The sequence below is a fragment of the Pungitius pungitius genome, chromosome 5, assembly GCF_949316345.1.
Source record: "Pungitius pungitius chromosome 5, fPunPun2.1, whole genome shotgun sequence".
Lineage (NCBI taxonomy): Eukaryota > Metazoa > Chordata > Actinopteri > Perciformes > Gasterosteidae > Pungitius > Pungitius pungitius.
In genome coordinates this window covers 18,866,002-18,880,514 of record NC_084904.1, presented here as the reverse complement: position 1 = coordinate 18,880,514, position 14,513 = coordinate 18,866,002, and the positions used below count along the sequence as shown (strand labels likewise).

Below are 14,513 nucleotides of genomic sequence, written 5' to 3'. Positions count from 1 at the left end.
TTTCTAGTATGATGGTTTTGTATTTTGTTCAAATATCCATCCATCATTTCAGCCACTTTTGTGAAAACATGTTTGAGAAATGTAAAAACGTTTCTGTTCAGCTGCATACTATAACAAACCGGCCTTTTAACATTCCTCACGAAACTGCTTGTAAAATACTAAATATATCAGCAGCCTCATTAGCATTTTGGTATTTAGCACTCCCACATAGCAATTAAATATGAATTAAGTTAGTAGGTTTTGACATGTTAATGGGGTGTTGCTGTACACGTCACAATCACTGCTTTTGTCTCAAGCTTATTACATTTTATTTAGATTCATTCAATGGCCACTGACACAATTTTTATCATCATCGCAATTGTCGACCTCATGAATCGCCGTAGTCAGCAGGATTCATCCTACTCTGACGCAGGTGTTATTAATTATGCCACGCTGTCGCGCCGCATCTATTTTTTGGGGGGTTTTCATGTTGGCGCATACATGAATTGTTAATGTGTGTATCCGATTGTAAGCAATCTGCAGCGTGTTAATATTCAATGTGTCCCCCCCACCCCTCTCTGTGTTTTCTTGTATACCTGTTCCTTTTTTTTCCCGTGTGATGGTCAATAAATAAATGATGAAAGGCTTTTCCTATGTTATTCTGAGCAAATTCAGATGACTTCAAATAATTATTACAGACGCATGGTCCTTTGTATCTAAAGCTAAAAGCTAAAAAGCTTCATCAAAGCTCACTGAGGCGATTGTAGGAAACAGAGAAATGTGAGCTCTCCGGTGCCACAACAATACCTAACAACATTAGCTGAATGCTGCTGCTGTGCTGATATTACTAAACTTCAAGATCCAGCGTCCTGAGGAGGACAAACGGGTTGATGGACAGAAGGCAAGGAGCACCTCGTTATTTAAAATTAAGCCAACGCACTTTTATTTAGTGATGACCGCTCACAGACTATCCCTGAGTAGCAGCTAGGAGACGTTGAGTCCTCTGGAATGGACCACAGCTGATTGCCAGAAGGATGGAAAGCTCTGCAGCCATAACTGCGTGTGCACAGCGGTAAATACACACAATTACACTCCGCCATGGTTGCACAAGTCTTTCTTAAGGAAAGCGAGCCCAAGTAAACGGTGTTGATCAAAGTCACATAAACTGCGGCAAAAACGCGTCGCGAATGCTAACATCAACAGCATGGCTTCCGCTCGCAGGACGCAGTGTGAGCACTTTGTGCGCGCTCCCTGTGACACGGCATCATTTCATGTCTGCTGTGCACCGGCCAGCCAATATGCCACCGACTGGTGTGACCCCCCCCCCCCCCCCCCCCCCGCTGCTATACCCTGCAGTTACATCGGCATGAACTACGGGATAATGGGTACTGAACACTATAATTAACAATGTGTGGTAGACACCTATTTGATAACACTCATTTTTTAAATATGCCACAAACAAGTTTGTCGATGTGGAGACGGCTTCCTCGGCAGCTGATGGCTGCAACGGCAGGACGACTACTGCCTTCATCACTAACATTGTTGGTGACCTTGTGACCTACTGGTATTCAAGTCAAGCCTTGGCGTTGGTGAATTGATGAAATAATGCCACGCCAATTCCTTGAATACATCTTTTGAATTCATCCAAATCTGTTGATTTGTCAATTTTACATTTTTATTCTTTCTTCGAACCCCGGTGGTTTGATCCCTTGATGTGTTCAATAACCCATCATTGGAAATGTGTCTTAATTAGCAGTAAAAAAAAAATATTTTGGCTTTTTGGGACTAAATTATTAAGTCCCCAAAAGAGTCCCTCATCTTCTTTAAATCCAGATTAGAGACGTTTCTGTTTGCTGCTGCCTTAACTGACCATTTCTGCATTTTGGTTCTCTTAAACTACATTTACTCCTTCCTCTTCCTTACTATATATATATTTTTATTTAAGATCTAAACGTTTTTTCTTCTTCATCTTTTTAATGACTGTTTTTCTTGTTTGTTCATACACGTTTTTAAATCTCCGTGCTTTATGTTTGGATGTTTTTAATGGTTTTACGTGAAGCGCTTTGAATTTCCTTGTTGTTGAAATGCGCTGTACAAATAAAATGAAGAAATGAAGGCTGGTTATCGTGGTCTGCATTGGGCTATGGTGTTTTGCTAAGGCCAAGTACTGTAACACTAATTAGGCTTTACATCACGCACATGGAATTCAAAGAGAGACAATGCAATCTGCCTTCAGCAAATTGGAATGCACAAGATGAAATACCTAATTGGCACAGAACGCCGTTGTTAGGTGTTGGTCTCAGCGAGCGCATGACAAACAGTCGAAGCTCATTACAAGATACGAAACCTATAATTCATAACCCCCCACCCCCATTAAACATCATGAATTAACAGTCTCCTCAAAAAAAATGATGACAAAAAAAAGCCCAGCATGTGAGACAGAGTGTATCTAAATAAAACTAGGAAGATGTGATTTGAATGAATGCATTTGATATAATACCACATTTGCACTTTTCCTTTTCTTCAAAAGAAAGTCCTAATAGGCGAATGTTGTGCGTGTGTGCTCTCGGCCCAGTTGAAACAGCTGGGTTAAATGCAGAGGTCAAATTTAATGGATGTACCTGATGCTCATGAACATCGTGATACAGTTTAGGTCTATGAATAAAACAAAAGAATCATTTAAAATGTGGTAAAAAAAGGCCTGTGACTGTGTTTACGACAGTCAGCCGGGGTTTCCTCTGATCCATAAGCGACAAAGTGAGCTTCATACTATTAAATTGAGAAGCAGCCAGAAAGGGTTTTGCACATTACTGTGTAATTACTGTGTAATCAGACCCATGAAAAGAGGAAGTTGCACTCGGGTCAAGTGTTTGCGCGCCGGTGAAGGTCTGAACCGGAACAAAGGATCTCCTCCCGGTGCCACGCACCAGATCACCCCCCCCCCCAAAAAATAATAATAATCTCAGTCCTTTCAATTTGGCAGACCAATGAACACAGGTGTCGGACCAGCGGTTGAGACAGAGACGGAGGGTTGCACTGATGAAAGGGTGAAATATTTAGCGAGCTCGTCCTGTTTGTGCCGTCGGACCGCGAGTAACAAGGCACCGGGGGGGGGGGGGGGGGGGGGGGTCGGACTACGAGCACGGGCAAGCAAGGGCTCGGCCCAGCCCATCCGGGACAGAGGTGACCTCTACATCCTGCTGAGCTAAATGTCACCTCTTTCCAACAGCAATATGTGATTATAAGGAGCCACGATAAAGCTCGGTACAAAAGGTGGAGCGCCGGCAGGAGCTTTGGCAGCAAAACGAACGTGGTTCAGTGCAGTTGACCTTTAACGACTCTAGGGTGAGAAAAGAAAAGCAGAATGAGGTTTCTAAACCTTGCGGCTAGCTCGGAAATATCTTGGCCTAATAAGTACAGCGTTTTGCAAGATAACTTTGGGAAAATAGATCATGTAAAAATCATCATTATTTTTTTATTAGAAGCGCAAAGCCTCTTGGATAATAAGAGCATACAACATGAATCTGAAAATGTTTTTTTATTGACATTGTTTTTCTGGTGGGATTGGAATTCAGATGTTGTTACTTATTATTGATGCTGAAAAAACTATTGGTGTCAGGGGATCGGTGCTGGTGCAGGCGGAAGGAGGCAGGACCCAAAACGCAGGATTCTCAAAAACGGTGCTCTTTATTCTCGGACCAAACTGAGACGTGCTCCAACAACGACTGACAGTAGACAATGACGCAACAGGGGACAACAGGCACACGGGGCTTAAATACACAAGGGAGGTGCAGGTAATTGGACACAGGTGGGAACACTCAGGCAATCACAGGACAGGACAGGAATTGAAGCTCACCCAGAGACACGAGAGACAAGAAAACTACAAAATAAGACAGGAAGAGGACCCAAACCGTGACAATTGGTCTGGAACCAGTATTTTTGTTTTGTATCTTTTACATTGTCACACTACTATTTTTTGTATGTAATTCCCTTCATTCGATCTTTGCACACTGACAATTGTTTAGTCATAGTTAGTATTTTGTTTTGAAAAATAAAAAAACGTCTTGCTAAAAATAAGTCTGAAAAAATGTCTTATGTTTGTTGCCCAAATGTCACTATATTACCTGTCATATAAACATCATTCAGTGTGAATGTAGAACCAGTTATTCTGGTATGTATGTATGCTTTTCATTTAAAGTTGTCACTTGTTTCCATCAGGGAGCGATGCAGAGATGTAACTCGCACTTTTGTGCCGAATGATTCTTGGCAGATCGGAGTTTTCGCATTGAAGTTGGATATTCATTTACATTTTATAGTTTTTAAACACTCATTTTGTCTCTACTGCTATTAAAATCAGTAGGCTTTATCAAAAATGACCTTGTTGAGATCATTAGAACTGTGTGATTTTATACGCACATGGAGCCTGTGGAAATGAAGTCTTTTGCAAACCAATATGCTGCAAAACTAAAACTTAAACCAATATGCGCAAAACTTAAACTTAATGCACCAGAAGTGAGACACAAAAAAAACTGGTTAGGTTTTGACCAGAAAATAAAATGAACCAAACGCAAGATTTCACTTCAATGTTTTTATTTATCGCGCAACATAAAACAATATTGTGGGCTTTTTATCACATACACTATGTATTCACATAATACACCATACAGCTACAAAGAGAGAGAGACTGAACAAAAACACTTTTTTACATACTGCATCCTTGACATGAAAATAAAGAACCAAGAACAATCTAACTCAAAAAGGAAAGTAGCTGCCAGTTGTGTAGGTTCATTTTTTTGTTTGTTTAATCAGGGCCAGGGTTCAAGTCTCCATCCCGAATTTGGAGAGTGTTCGTTAAATTAGGTTTTCAGCAGACTTCTAAATGTGGGCCATACACAGTGAGATGCATCTGTATATCTATGTTTGTGTGTGTGTGAGAAAGACAAAATATACAAGGTGTTAAGAATAGGAGGGCGGTTGAGTAAAGGAAGTGCGTGACCAGGGAAAGGAAGGGGGCAAAACACAACAGATATTCTTCTATTGTTCAAATATCTCAGCATTAAGTGTACAACTTGCTTAACGATCATTTCAATAGCCTTTGATACTTGCGCTGTACCAAAAAATGAAACCCAGGTAACAGTTTTGATACAATATGACTCTATATTTCATCATAGTTTAAAGGAGCTCAAGTACAATATGGGAAAGCATGTTAATAAGAGATTGTAATCAACTGTCTGAGTGCCCCCCCTGCCCTCAAAAAGAGACATCAATTTGTTGCATCGTAACAAAAGACTTCATAAAGTCAGCACCAGAGCAGCTTCTCACGAAACTGCTTGAATCAAAAGTACATTTTTCTTGCCTCTCGAAGAGCTCAGAAAATATTTGTGGTAATCATTTATCCCTCACATTTTCTTCTTTTCATATACAGTGAATTATTAGGTGTAGCATCATAGCACCAGCTGACCGGTCCCCTCCCTCGTCTCAAAACGAGCTTGGGAGGAGGCGCTCCTCATGAAAAGCACCCACCAACCAATTGTGAAGTTAGACATTTTAAGATATTTTATACACTGTGTCCTCAGCACCCGTTTACGTATGTGTGTGTGTGTGTGTGTGTGTGTGTGTGTGTGTGTGTGTGTGTGCGTAATGGGGTCCATGCGTTAGGGTTAAAGAGTAAAATGTGCCGTTACTGTACCAGTTCCGGCCTCAGCACCAGTCAAACCACTGTTGGCCATAATGTAATTATTACAAAGTCAACACTCAAAGTTGTCTTCCGAAGGGGCGTCATGATTCTTAAGCCAAGTACATACTTACTATTATGAGTAGATAATCATAGATACGTCTAAACAAGCAGGGAGTCTCTTACCTGATAGTCTAACACAACTGACAAAGATCGCAAAAAAAAAATCCCCCCTCCGTCCCATTCACCTCCGCCTGGCTCTGCAACTACCAGTATGTTCCTAGACTTCACTCCTTTGGATTGGGGCCTGCACACCATCGGGGGGCAGATTTGTAAAGGGCAACATTAATGATATTAAGGGAATAGGTTCAATATTATGGGAAATATAAGATGGTCATTTCCGTACGTAGCCGGTTAGCTTAGCTTAGGGTAAGTGACTGGAAATTGGGGGGCAACGGGCTGGTTTGGCTCTGAGCAAAGGTCACAAAATCATACTACCAGCACTCGAGAAGCACTACTGATTAATCCGTGCAAAAACCACACATTTTAGTCCATGTGCCATACGGGAATTCGGCTGGGCGCGGTTACTCCCGAGTGGTGTCCACTGGTTGCCTGGTTACCTGGAAGCCATAGTCTCGCCACCGTAACCGTAGCATGGAAGGTGTTTGTGGGATTTTAGAGGTACTGGTGGGTGGGTTTTGTTGCCTGTTCACAGAGTTGTTCTACTTGTTTCCCCCGTGTTTTCGGTCGTTGCGCTAAGCTAAGCTAAGCTAACTAGCGGCTCGCTCCAGCCACATCATTCAGAATACGGATGGCAGAATGTACTTATTGTCGCACCTAGCTCTCGCCAACTTCCATTAAATCCTTCTTGTTGAGTACCCTTCAGTTATTTTGACTTTTTTGCCAGTAAGTATGTCACGATGTTACATAATGAGCTGATGTATTTCTTTGTAGAAAGTGACAGGTCTCAGTTACATGCTGACAAGGGGTTACAGTACTTACAAAAGCAAAACAGCAGTGTTACTAAGCACACATTTACACACAACACATCGGGACCAGGTGTTGTTGAGGGCTGTCAGAGACTTCAAAATACCCCCTTGTCATTTATGGTTTATTTACTATCATCACAAGTTAAATAATCTTACCTAAATATTTTAATATTTACATTTTTATCTCTCTCTTGAGAAAAAGAAAACAAAAAAAAACAGAAAAACTAAGCTTCAAGTTGTCAATAGTCGGCTCTTTCTTTTTGTCATTAAAATCAAGATTAAAAGTGCTTTTATAAATCTTTTCTTCTCTATGTACAATTTGTATTAGCTATATAAAAAAAGATGGGAAAAAAACCAATAACATCAAAGACAATCATTATCATCATCACCATGTAGTAATAAATAAGAGTAAAAAAAACAACAACCAAAACAGGTTAAAATGAGTGGAGATCTAGAGCACACAAAAGGACATAAGCATGATTTCTGCCCTCAGTAGCAAGTTGTTGACTGTGACCAGTATCTCTACAGCGCGAGGTAGAGAGCCGGAGACCCTCGGGAGAGGTATGCCCGGGGCCTCGGACCAAAGCCACCGCCGGGCAGCCGGGAGTCTGCCTCTATCAAATGTTAGCCGCTCATTTTCAGTTCTGACAAGTGCCGCGAGGCAACCATGTCCCCCGCTCCAATACCACGAAATCCAATAGTCCCACTGTCGATGCCCGAAAAACAAAAAACAAAAACGAGTGGTTCACAAGACTCTTTCCAGGCCATCAAATAGTCTCTCTTTGGCTTTTCTCTTACACGCACCGAGAGATTCATTGACTCTTGCATTTGACGGCTAGTCCTAGGGTCTCCATTTCCCTAGGTCCCTTCGTTTTGCTCTCCATGCTATTGTTATCTCTGTGAAAAGGGTTATGGGCAATGCACTGACATTACTGTGCTTTCTCTGCCCCGCCCCCCGAGTGCCGTTCGAGACAAAATCACATTTCTATAACAATTTGCAAAAAGCACCTAAAAATGAAACCGGTCCTGAGGCCCAGTGTCAGCCCCTTTGATTGACTGTGGAGACGGGGCGCCTGCAGAAGGACACGTCTCTCTCTCTCTCTCTCTCTCTCTCTCTCTCACACACTCTCTCTGCTCTAAGATGACAGCACCATGCAGAGGAAGGAGGGAGCCCTTCACAGTATATCAAGTGTAACAGGAGAGCACCGGAGTGTGTGTGTGTGTGTGTGTGTGTGTGTGCGTGTGTGTGGTAGCACCAAAAGCACCGCTGTCCCGCCAAACACACCATATCCTCCCACTCAACCCCAGGATGGGCTTCCAACAAAAAAAGCATCCGTGCCATGAGATCAACTTGATGGCGAGCTGCTCTGGGGACGCCCAGCTAACGGGTTTGAGATCCCCCTCTGCTGGCAACGGGTTATTAAAGTAGCGAGGCGGGGCTGCTGGTTTCTGTAACGGGTCTCACGTGCTACAAGGTTTGTTTGCACACACCACCTTGAGGAGGCAGTCACTGCTGCCCTCTAGAGTTTACACTGCGAGGTGCTCCCGCATACTTGAATGTTAAGAGGAAGAGAAAGTGTGCCGCCTGTTACCGATCCACGTGGTAGTTGCCGATCTGGGTCGAACGACATTTGCAAATAGCGTCACTTATTTTGGCCCGCCGCGGAGTGCCAGATGTGTACAGTCACAGGAGCAAAATATCCACCGGCGATGTTTTAGAGCAACAAAGCTCCACGATCTGACACTTCCACCTCGGTCAAAACAAATTTGACTTGGAGCCAGGTTAGAGAGCACCTAAGTTCAGCATCAAGTGCCATGAAGAGTAGCGGAATGAAAATCAAGCACAGCTGGAAGTTGAGCACCAGTCTGAAGGGGCACAGAAGAGGAGGAGGAGGAGGAGGAGCACGTCATCTGACCACAACACAGGCAGCTAAATCTTTTCCAAATGTGGTTTTAAGGGGCAACTGGAATGATTTGCCGGGAAGCTGAAGTTCACATTTTCCCAGGTCATGGGAAAATGTGAAATCATGCAAAATACAAAGATACAGTATATGCACATTCCATGCAATAGAAAATATAAAAATGGCTGTTGGAAGGCTTTACTACAGTAATACTGTATTTTGTGTATAAGAAAGCAGGGCTGTTGGTCAACGTATTCATGGTCAGGAATAGTAATAAAACTTTGAACACAAAACTAGAAAATAGAGGCCCAGGTTGACAATAATTGGAATTAACTTTTACGGAGGGCTTCCTGTCATAAAATCAAAGATACATATCTGTAAATCTTTTAAATAGAGATAGATATCTAAGACAAGCCTACTGAAAATATTTTTTTAGATACATACATGTGATTTCTATAATATTGATTTGCTGTCTTACCAGGCAGATAATGGCTCCTCCTCTAAGTACAGCTGGAAGATTGACAAGAACAAACAAATCAAAAACAGAAAAAGTACACTTTTTCCAAACATGGAAAAGCAATTGTCTAAAGTCTGACAGACTGATTGATTAAAAAAAAAAAAAACCAAAACAATCACATCATTAATAATAACATTAATGAAAACAGCAATAATAAAAAACAAACAAGTCTTCATTATAATAATACCTGTAATAACAACATTGACAGTAACAATAGCAATCATAATAATAGCGATAATAATAGCAATAATTAGAATCATTAAAATTCTATGAACAAGAAAAAGCAATGGAGATCCTCTACAGGGAAGAGAGAGGAAGAGCACCACAGGCAGTGTGTCTGAAGCCCAAACAACTGCCTGACATGAGGTAAAAAACAATAAAAATGTCCCCTCCCTCTATTGGACTGGAGGGGTCCAGGATGGACTGTGGGACGGCTGAGAGACGTTCACGCCGCTCTCTCCAGCCCTCCGCTGCACCGCCCTGTAGCCGCCAGTCTCTCTGTATCCGCGTGACCCTCAGACAAAGTGGCTGTAGGGCCCAGTGAGGCGGGTGAAGGCATAGGGAGACGCAGTAACCGTCGAGGAGGTGTGCAGCGTGGGCGCTAACCGCGTCACTGGCCCCTCCCTCTTGTCTTTACACTGTCCCGGTCCTGGACTGGCACCTGCCGCCGCAGCCCCCCACTTGCGTTTCTTCCCGAGGGCCTTGATCTCATCCTGGGAGAGGCCGAGGAGAGCCGCTTCCTGCTGCCTCTCCAGAGCTCGCTCCGCCAGCAGCTTCATTTTCGCCTCCCAAACAGCCAGGCCGTGCATGGGCTGGTTGAGGTTCTTGTGCTGGTAGAAGACCAAGGAGATGCGGGTCGGGTGGGAGCGATCGGGCTTTCTGAGCGGAGTGGTTGCATGTAGCTCCCGACGGGCACATTCAATCAGGATGGAGCCGTGGGCTGGTGCTACGGCTACGCCGCCAATGTTGGGATCCAGGAAGTTGTGCTCGCTGTCAGACCACTCCTCCTCTTCGTCGTACTCCTCGCGGCCTTTGGTGCTCTCGGCATCACTCTCGGCTCGGTTGGGCGTCCAGCAGGCCTGATCGGACTGCTGCAGGGCGTCAGGGAAGAGACGCCCCTCGGGCGTAGGGGACGGCGAAATGCCCGCCATGGAACCCCCACCGGACTTCCAGGCCTTCTCCTGGAGCCCCAGAGGGGTGGAACACCGACTTTCCCCGGTCTTGGACCAGATCTTGTCTGCGTAGGCCCCTGCGGGATTGCTGTGCTTCAAACCGGGGCTATATGCCGCTGGCCCCATGGCCCAAGCATTTGGCTGAGGGCTAGGAGCAGGGCTGGCCCAGTGCCTGGGGGTGCCTGGGCCCGGCGTGCCCGGCGTGCCCGGCCGCGGCGTGACTGAGCCTGAGTGAGAGCTGCCAGGCTGCGGTGTACCCGCCTGAGGGGCGGTTGACCGCGGCGTAGAGGGTCGTGTGTTACCTGGGAACGCTGTCCCTGCGTGAGGTGACGGGGACGGAGAGGGAGGTACCTGGAGTGATGGCGAAGGAGCAGGGGAAGGGTTTAGGGCATTTGAGCCCGGGTAGGATGTCCACTGCGGGGGGAAAGGGGAGGACTGCCGCTGCTGGGGATGCTGGTGAAACTGCTGCTTGTCCGGCGTCAACAACGAGCCTTCGGGACCTTGCTTTGGATGCAGATGGCCTTCCCAGTTGGTGGGAACGATACTTCCGTTAAACTTATGCCCTTGCCAGGCTGCAGGCTGGGGGGTGCTGCTCGGCGTGTTGGCACCAGCCTGGCCGTGCGCCGTGCCTTCGTAGACCGGCAGGTCGGCAGGCTCCTGTTTGATGACCGGGGTGCCCCTGTTGGACTGTTCGGAGCACGCGGAGGAAGGACGGGACTGGTTGTGGTCTGCGTGCTGGGTGTAAGCGCTGAGGTTTGGTTGGTTGGCTTGCTCTGGGTGGCCGGGGAAGGACTGGGTCAGTCTGGCCTGAAGGCTTTGAACGTCGGGCTTCAGGTCAGCCTGGGCAACCTTGCCGCCTGCTTTGGGCAAAGAGCCATTTCGACCCTCGTAGGTCCTCAGCTTGGGGCGGAAAAGTGCATTGGGGGAGTAGTTGTAGTAGCCATAGTGCATCGCGGGCAGATTGTGGTGGTAACCGTTTACTGGGTCGGATGCAGAGGGCTGGCCAGTCGGGGGAAGGCCTCCCCTTGCATAGTAGGCAGGGTGCGGATAGATGTTGTTGAATGGGTCTGCTGCCTGCACATGGTATCCATCCATCGATCCATTGAAAGGCTCCTTCTTGATGTTGGGCTTCACCTCTTGTTTTATAATTGCTGAATATTTTAAACAAAAGGAAAAATTATTTAAAAAGGTTTCTTGAAACTCATTAAAGTTTTTAATTGTTTTTGTTTTCTGTTGTATTTGAGTTCCCATGGTACATGGTACAAATAATTTGCCTTGGAGCCTGGACATACAAAGTACATACAAAAACAACCAACCAACCTTTATTGCCTTGGGGTTGAGGGGAACCTGTGATGCAGACCTCAGCCTTGACGACTGTTTTATCTGGTGTCGCTCCTCCCTGCTGGATGAGTTTAGTTTTCTTCTTCTCCGAATTGGCCTTCTTGGCCTCCAGTCTGCGCTGTCGGCAGGACTTGGCAGGTTCGGGCAACTTGCGTACCTCACGGCGAAAAGCCTGAAGCACTTGGAGGGCTTTCGTTTGCATCTTGAGACGCTGGGCCTCCTGGCTGCCGAACTCATCAGTCTGGGAGATCCTATAAAGAGGCAACACATGGAGCTGCTCATCCTCTGGAATCTCCTTCACTGAACGGTTGTCCTCCTTAGTCAAAGTACATACCTTACAGAGAGAGAGAGAGAGAGAAGGAAAAGCAAGATGAAATGTAAACTGTTCCAAGCTACAAAACATCAACATTTTAAATTAAATAACACATCCTTTATTAAACCCAAATACCCACCCACCCCCCAAAAAGATGCCTTTGTCAGTATGGTGAGTGATCTTACCACTGTGCAACCATTGTAGAGGTTGTGCTGATCCTTGTGAGCGTGGGCACAGAAGTCCATGCAAGCAGTGACCCCAGAGAAGGGCCGGCCTTCCTTCGAGCCCAGCCTGCACTCCGGAGCCTTCGACTCAGTCTCGCACTGAGGGAAGAAAAAAAGAAATGCATTTGCTTATTTCTGGTTGAAATGGCGAGTGTCTTTGTGAAGACGTGATGGTGTAGATTGTTGCCAATAATGTGGACGCAAAGGTCGCACGTGAGTAACTTATTATATTCTATCATATTCTATTATGTGACTGCAGAATCTGTTCATCTGTCTGTCACTCACACTTAAATAAATGAAAAGAATCATGCATTTGTTTTGTTTTTTCACTGTACTGAACTATAGTGTCCATAAACCCGGGTCTGAAGCGAATCAGAGCTTTTCAGTACTGTTACATTCCGACAAGTGGCCTTTACAACAAACCTGGTTACTGTAGGCCTGCGGCGCGAGCTTCTGGTACAAAGGAGCCACCTCAGTTGCCAGATGCTGTAGGTTATCCCTGAGTTTGTCCTCCTGACGAGCACAGACATACATCCCAGGTCAAAACAAAACACGGAGCAAAACACTCCAAAAGTGACAAAACATTGACGTATTCCCATATGACGCGAACCAACAGTTGCTCAGTACCTCTTCAGGGTGATCTCCTTGCAGTCTGAACTTGCGGGGTATCTTGCTGCGGGCGTATTTGCAGCCATTGAAGTACATACTCCAGGAGCAGCCAAAGGAGAAGGAAGCACCAGCAGACTCGCTGTCCTTGCCTTGACACGCACAGGTACGACTGCAGGGGGAGACAGTGAGAGAGAGCGGTCTCAGCGTTCGTGGCTCACTGCGGGAGAGGGAATTATGAGCGGCGCTCTCAATCTGCTACTCACTCGTCATTGAGACCACAGCGGCGGCTGGTGGGGTTCCCGTAGCTGGTGAGGGTGCCACTGAGCTCGTGGTACAGCTTGTCAGCCAGGGCCCTCGGGACACCTTCCCAGGCCATGATGAGGATGATGATGACGGCGTTGGCACAGTGGTGGCCCGCGCGATGACGCACCAGACACAGCAGCTTCTCTGTTTCGCTGCCTCGACGGATCACCTGACAGGAAACAGAGCTTGTCATTATTTTGTTTTTTTTTATCTTTCTTCTTAGGTTCTTCTAAACCTAGGAACTGGATACCGATCCTCAATCTGTTTATGATGTGTTTTTTAAATTACATTTAGCCAAAAATTTAAACTGGTGGACCGAGAATATACATCTCCAACACCAATGTTCTGGATAATAAGCCTGATCTTATTCACTTTTACTAACGGCACACGCCCTCTCTGCCTCTAACACACACCAACACTCAGTGGGATCGCTGTTTTGAATCCACAAAGTCATTAGCAGGATGTGTCAGGGGTGACACAGGAGGGAGCTTGACAGTCGTTACAGAGAGTGAGACCTCCTACTTGTTTAGTCAGGTTAGGTGACAAACTTGGCTTGATGTCTCCCCAGGACTTCTCATTATACACACACACACAAACACACTGCACTGGTGTTGATTGGCTCTCACTGTTTTCCTCTCTCTCACCTAAACACTGTCAGACCTGGGCCGAGTCGTTGGCATAATATCACAATGTTTTTTTTTTAAGAGTCATAAGAGTCGTTATTTCGTCATGTCAACTCGATGGAAGAAGCAAAAGAGAAAACTTCAACGATACCTGCGTGGTTCTTAAAGAACATTGAACCCATAGCAGACGCAATGTGACGAGATGCTACTTACCCACTTAGCGATGGGACATCCTCGCGAGCTCTTTCCCTCTCTGCCCGTGAACACCACCTTCTCAATCCGGATGGCACTCCCCTTCTCTCCATACCTGCAGAGGAGGAGAAAAACACTTCAGTTCTACGTCCTGGATCCTGACTTTTGGGCTCTGACGCGGCAAGCTGAAGCTCACCGGGCCGGAACCTAAAACATGCAGTGTTGTCTTTCTAATGGGTCGGGGGGCCTGAAGAGGGGGGGGGGGGGGGGGCGAGCTGACCACGAACGGTTTGCTTATCGCCTGATCAAACACTCCTAGTGGTCCCATAGCAGCTGCTTTTAAACAATGAAATAACCGTATAGCTCACAGTCACCTGTCCTACTGGGTGCTCTGCAAACAAATCCACCCTCCAATCCAAAGATTGAAACAATATGCCTACATTGTTGTGTTCTGTTTAAACCATCTGCTCAACTTTTGATACATTACACGTATAATTAGTTGCTGTTTTTTGTCGCGTTGCTCGGTGGCATTTGGAAGTGTTTGCGAGAAGTAGCGGATGTCATTTGTGATAAAGGCGGGCCGACCTCTGCAGCACCGGCTGCTGAGGGGTGTTCGCAAGCCTCTGCTTGGATTCACACGAGCACGGTAGAGTAAACCAGAACCCACAAGCCTGGA

General features: G+C 45.8%; 1 protein-coding gene across 3 annotated transcripts in view; it reads right to left on the bottom strand.

Moving 5' to 3' along the window:
* Positions 1-4,552: 4,552 nt before the first annotated feature.
* tet3 (tet methylcytosine dioxygenase 3) overlaps positions 4,553-14,513 on the bottom strand; it is a 29,987-nt gene continuing 20,026 nt past the window's right edge. For all 3 annotated transcript variants that reach the window (XM_037482464.2, XM_037482466.2, XM_037482465.2), the window contains 7 exons: positions 13,859-13,952; positions 12,983-13,191; positions 12,738-12,888; positions 12,534-12,623; positions 12,072-12,209; positions 11,553-11,907; positions 4,553-11,383 (listed from right to left, as the gene is read on the bottom strand). In XM_037482464.2, the coding sequence (XP_037338361.2) occupies positions 9,576-11,383; positions 11,553-11,907; positions 12,072-12,209; positions 12,534-12,623; positions 12,738-12,888; positions 12,983-13,191; positions 13,859-13,952 (2,845 nt within the window). In that variant the 3' untranslated portion in view covers positions 4,553-9,575. The remainder of the gene's footprint in view (positions 11,384-11,552; positions 11,908-12,071; positions 12,210-12,533; positions 12,624-12,737; positions 12,889-12,982; positions 13,192-13,858; positions 13,953-14,513) is intronic.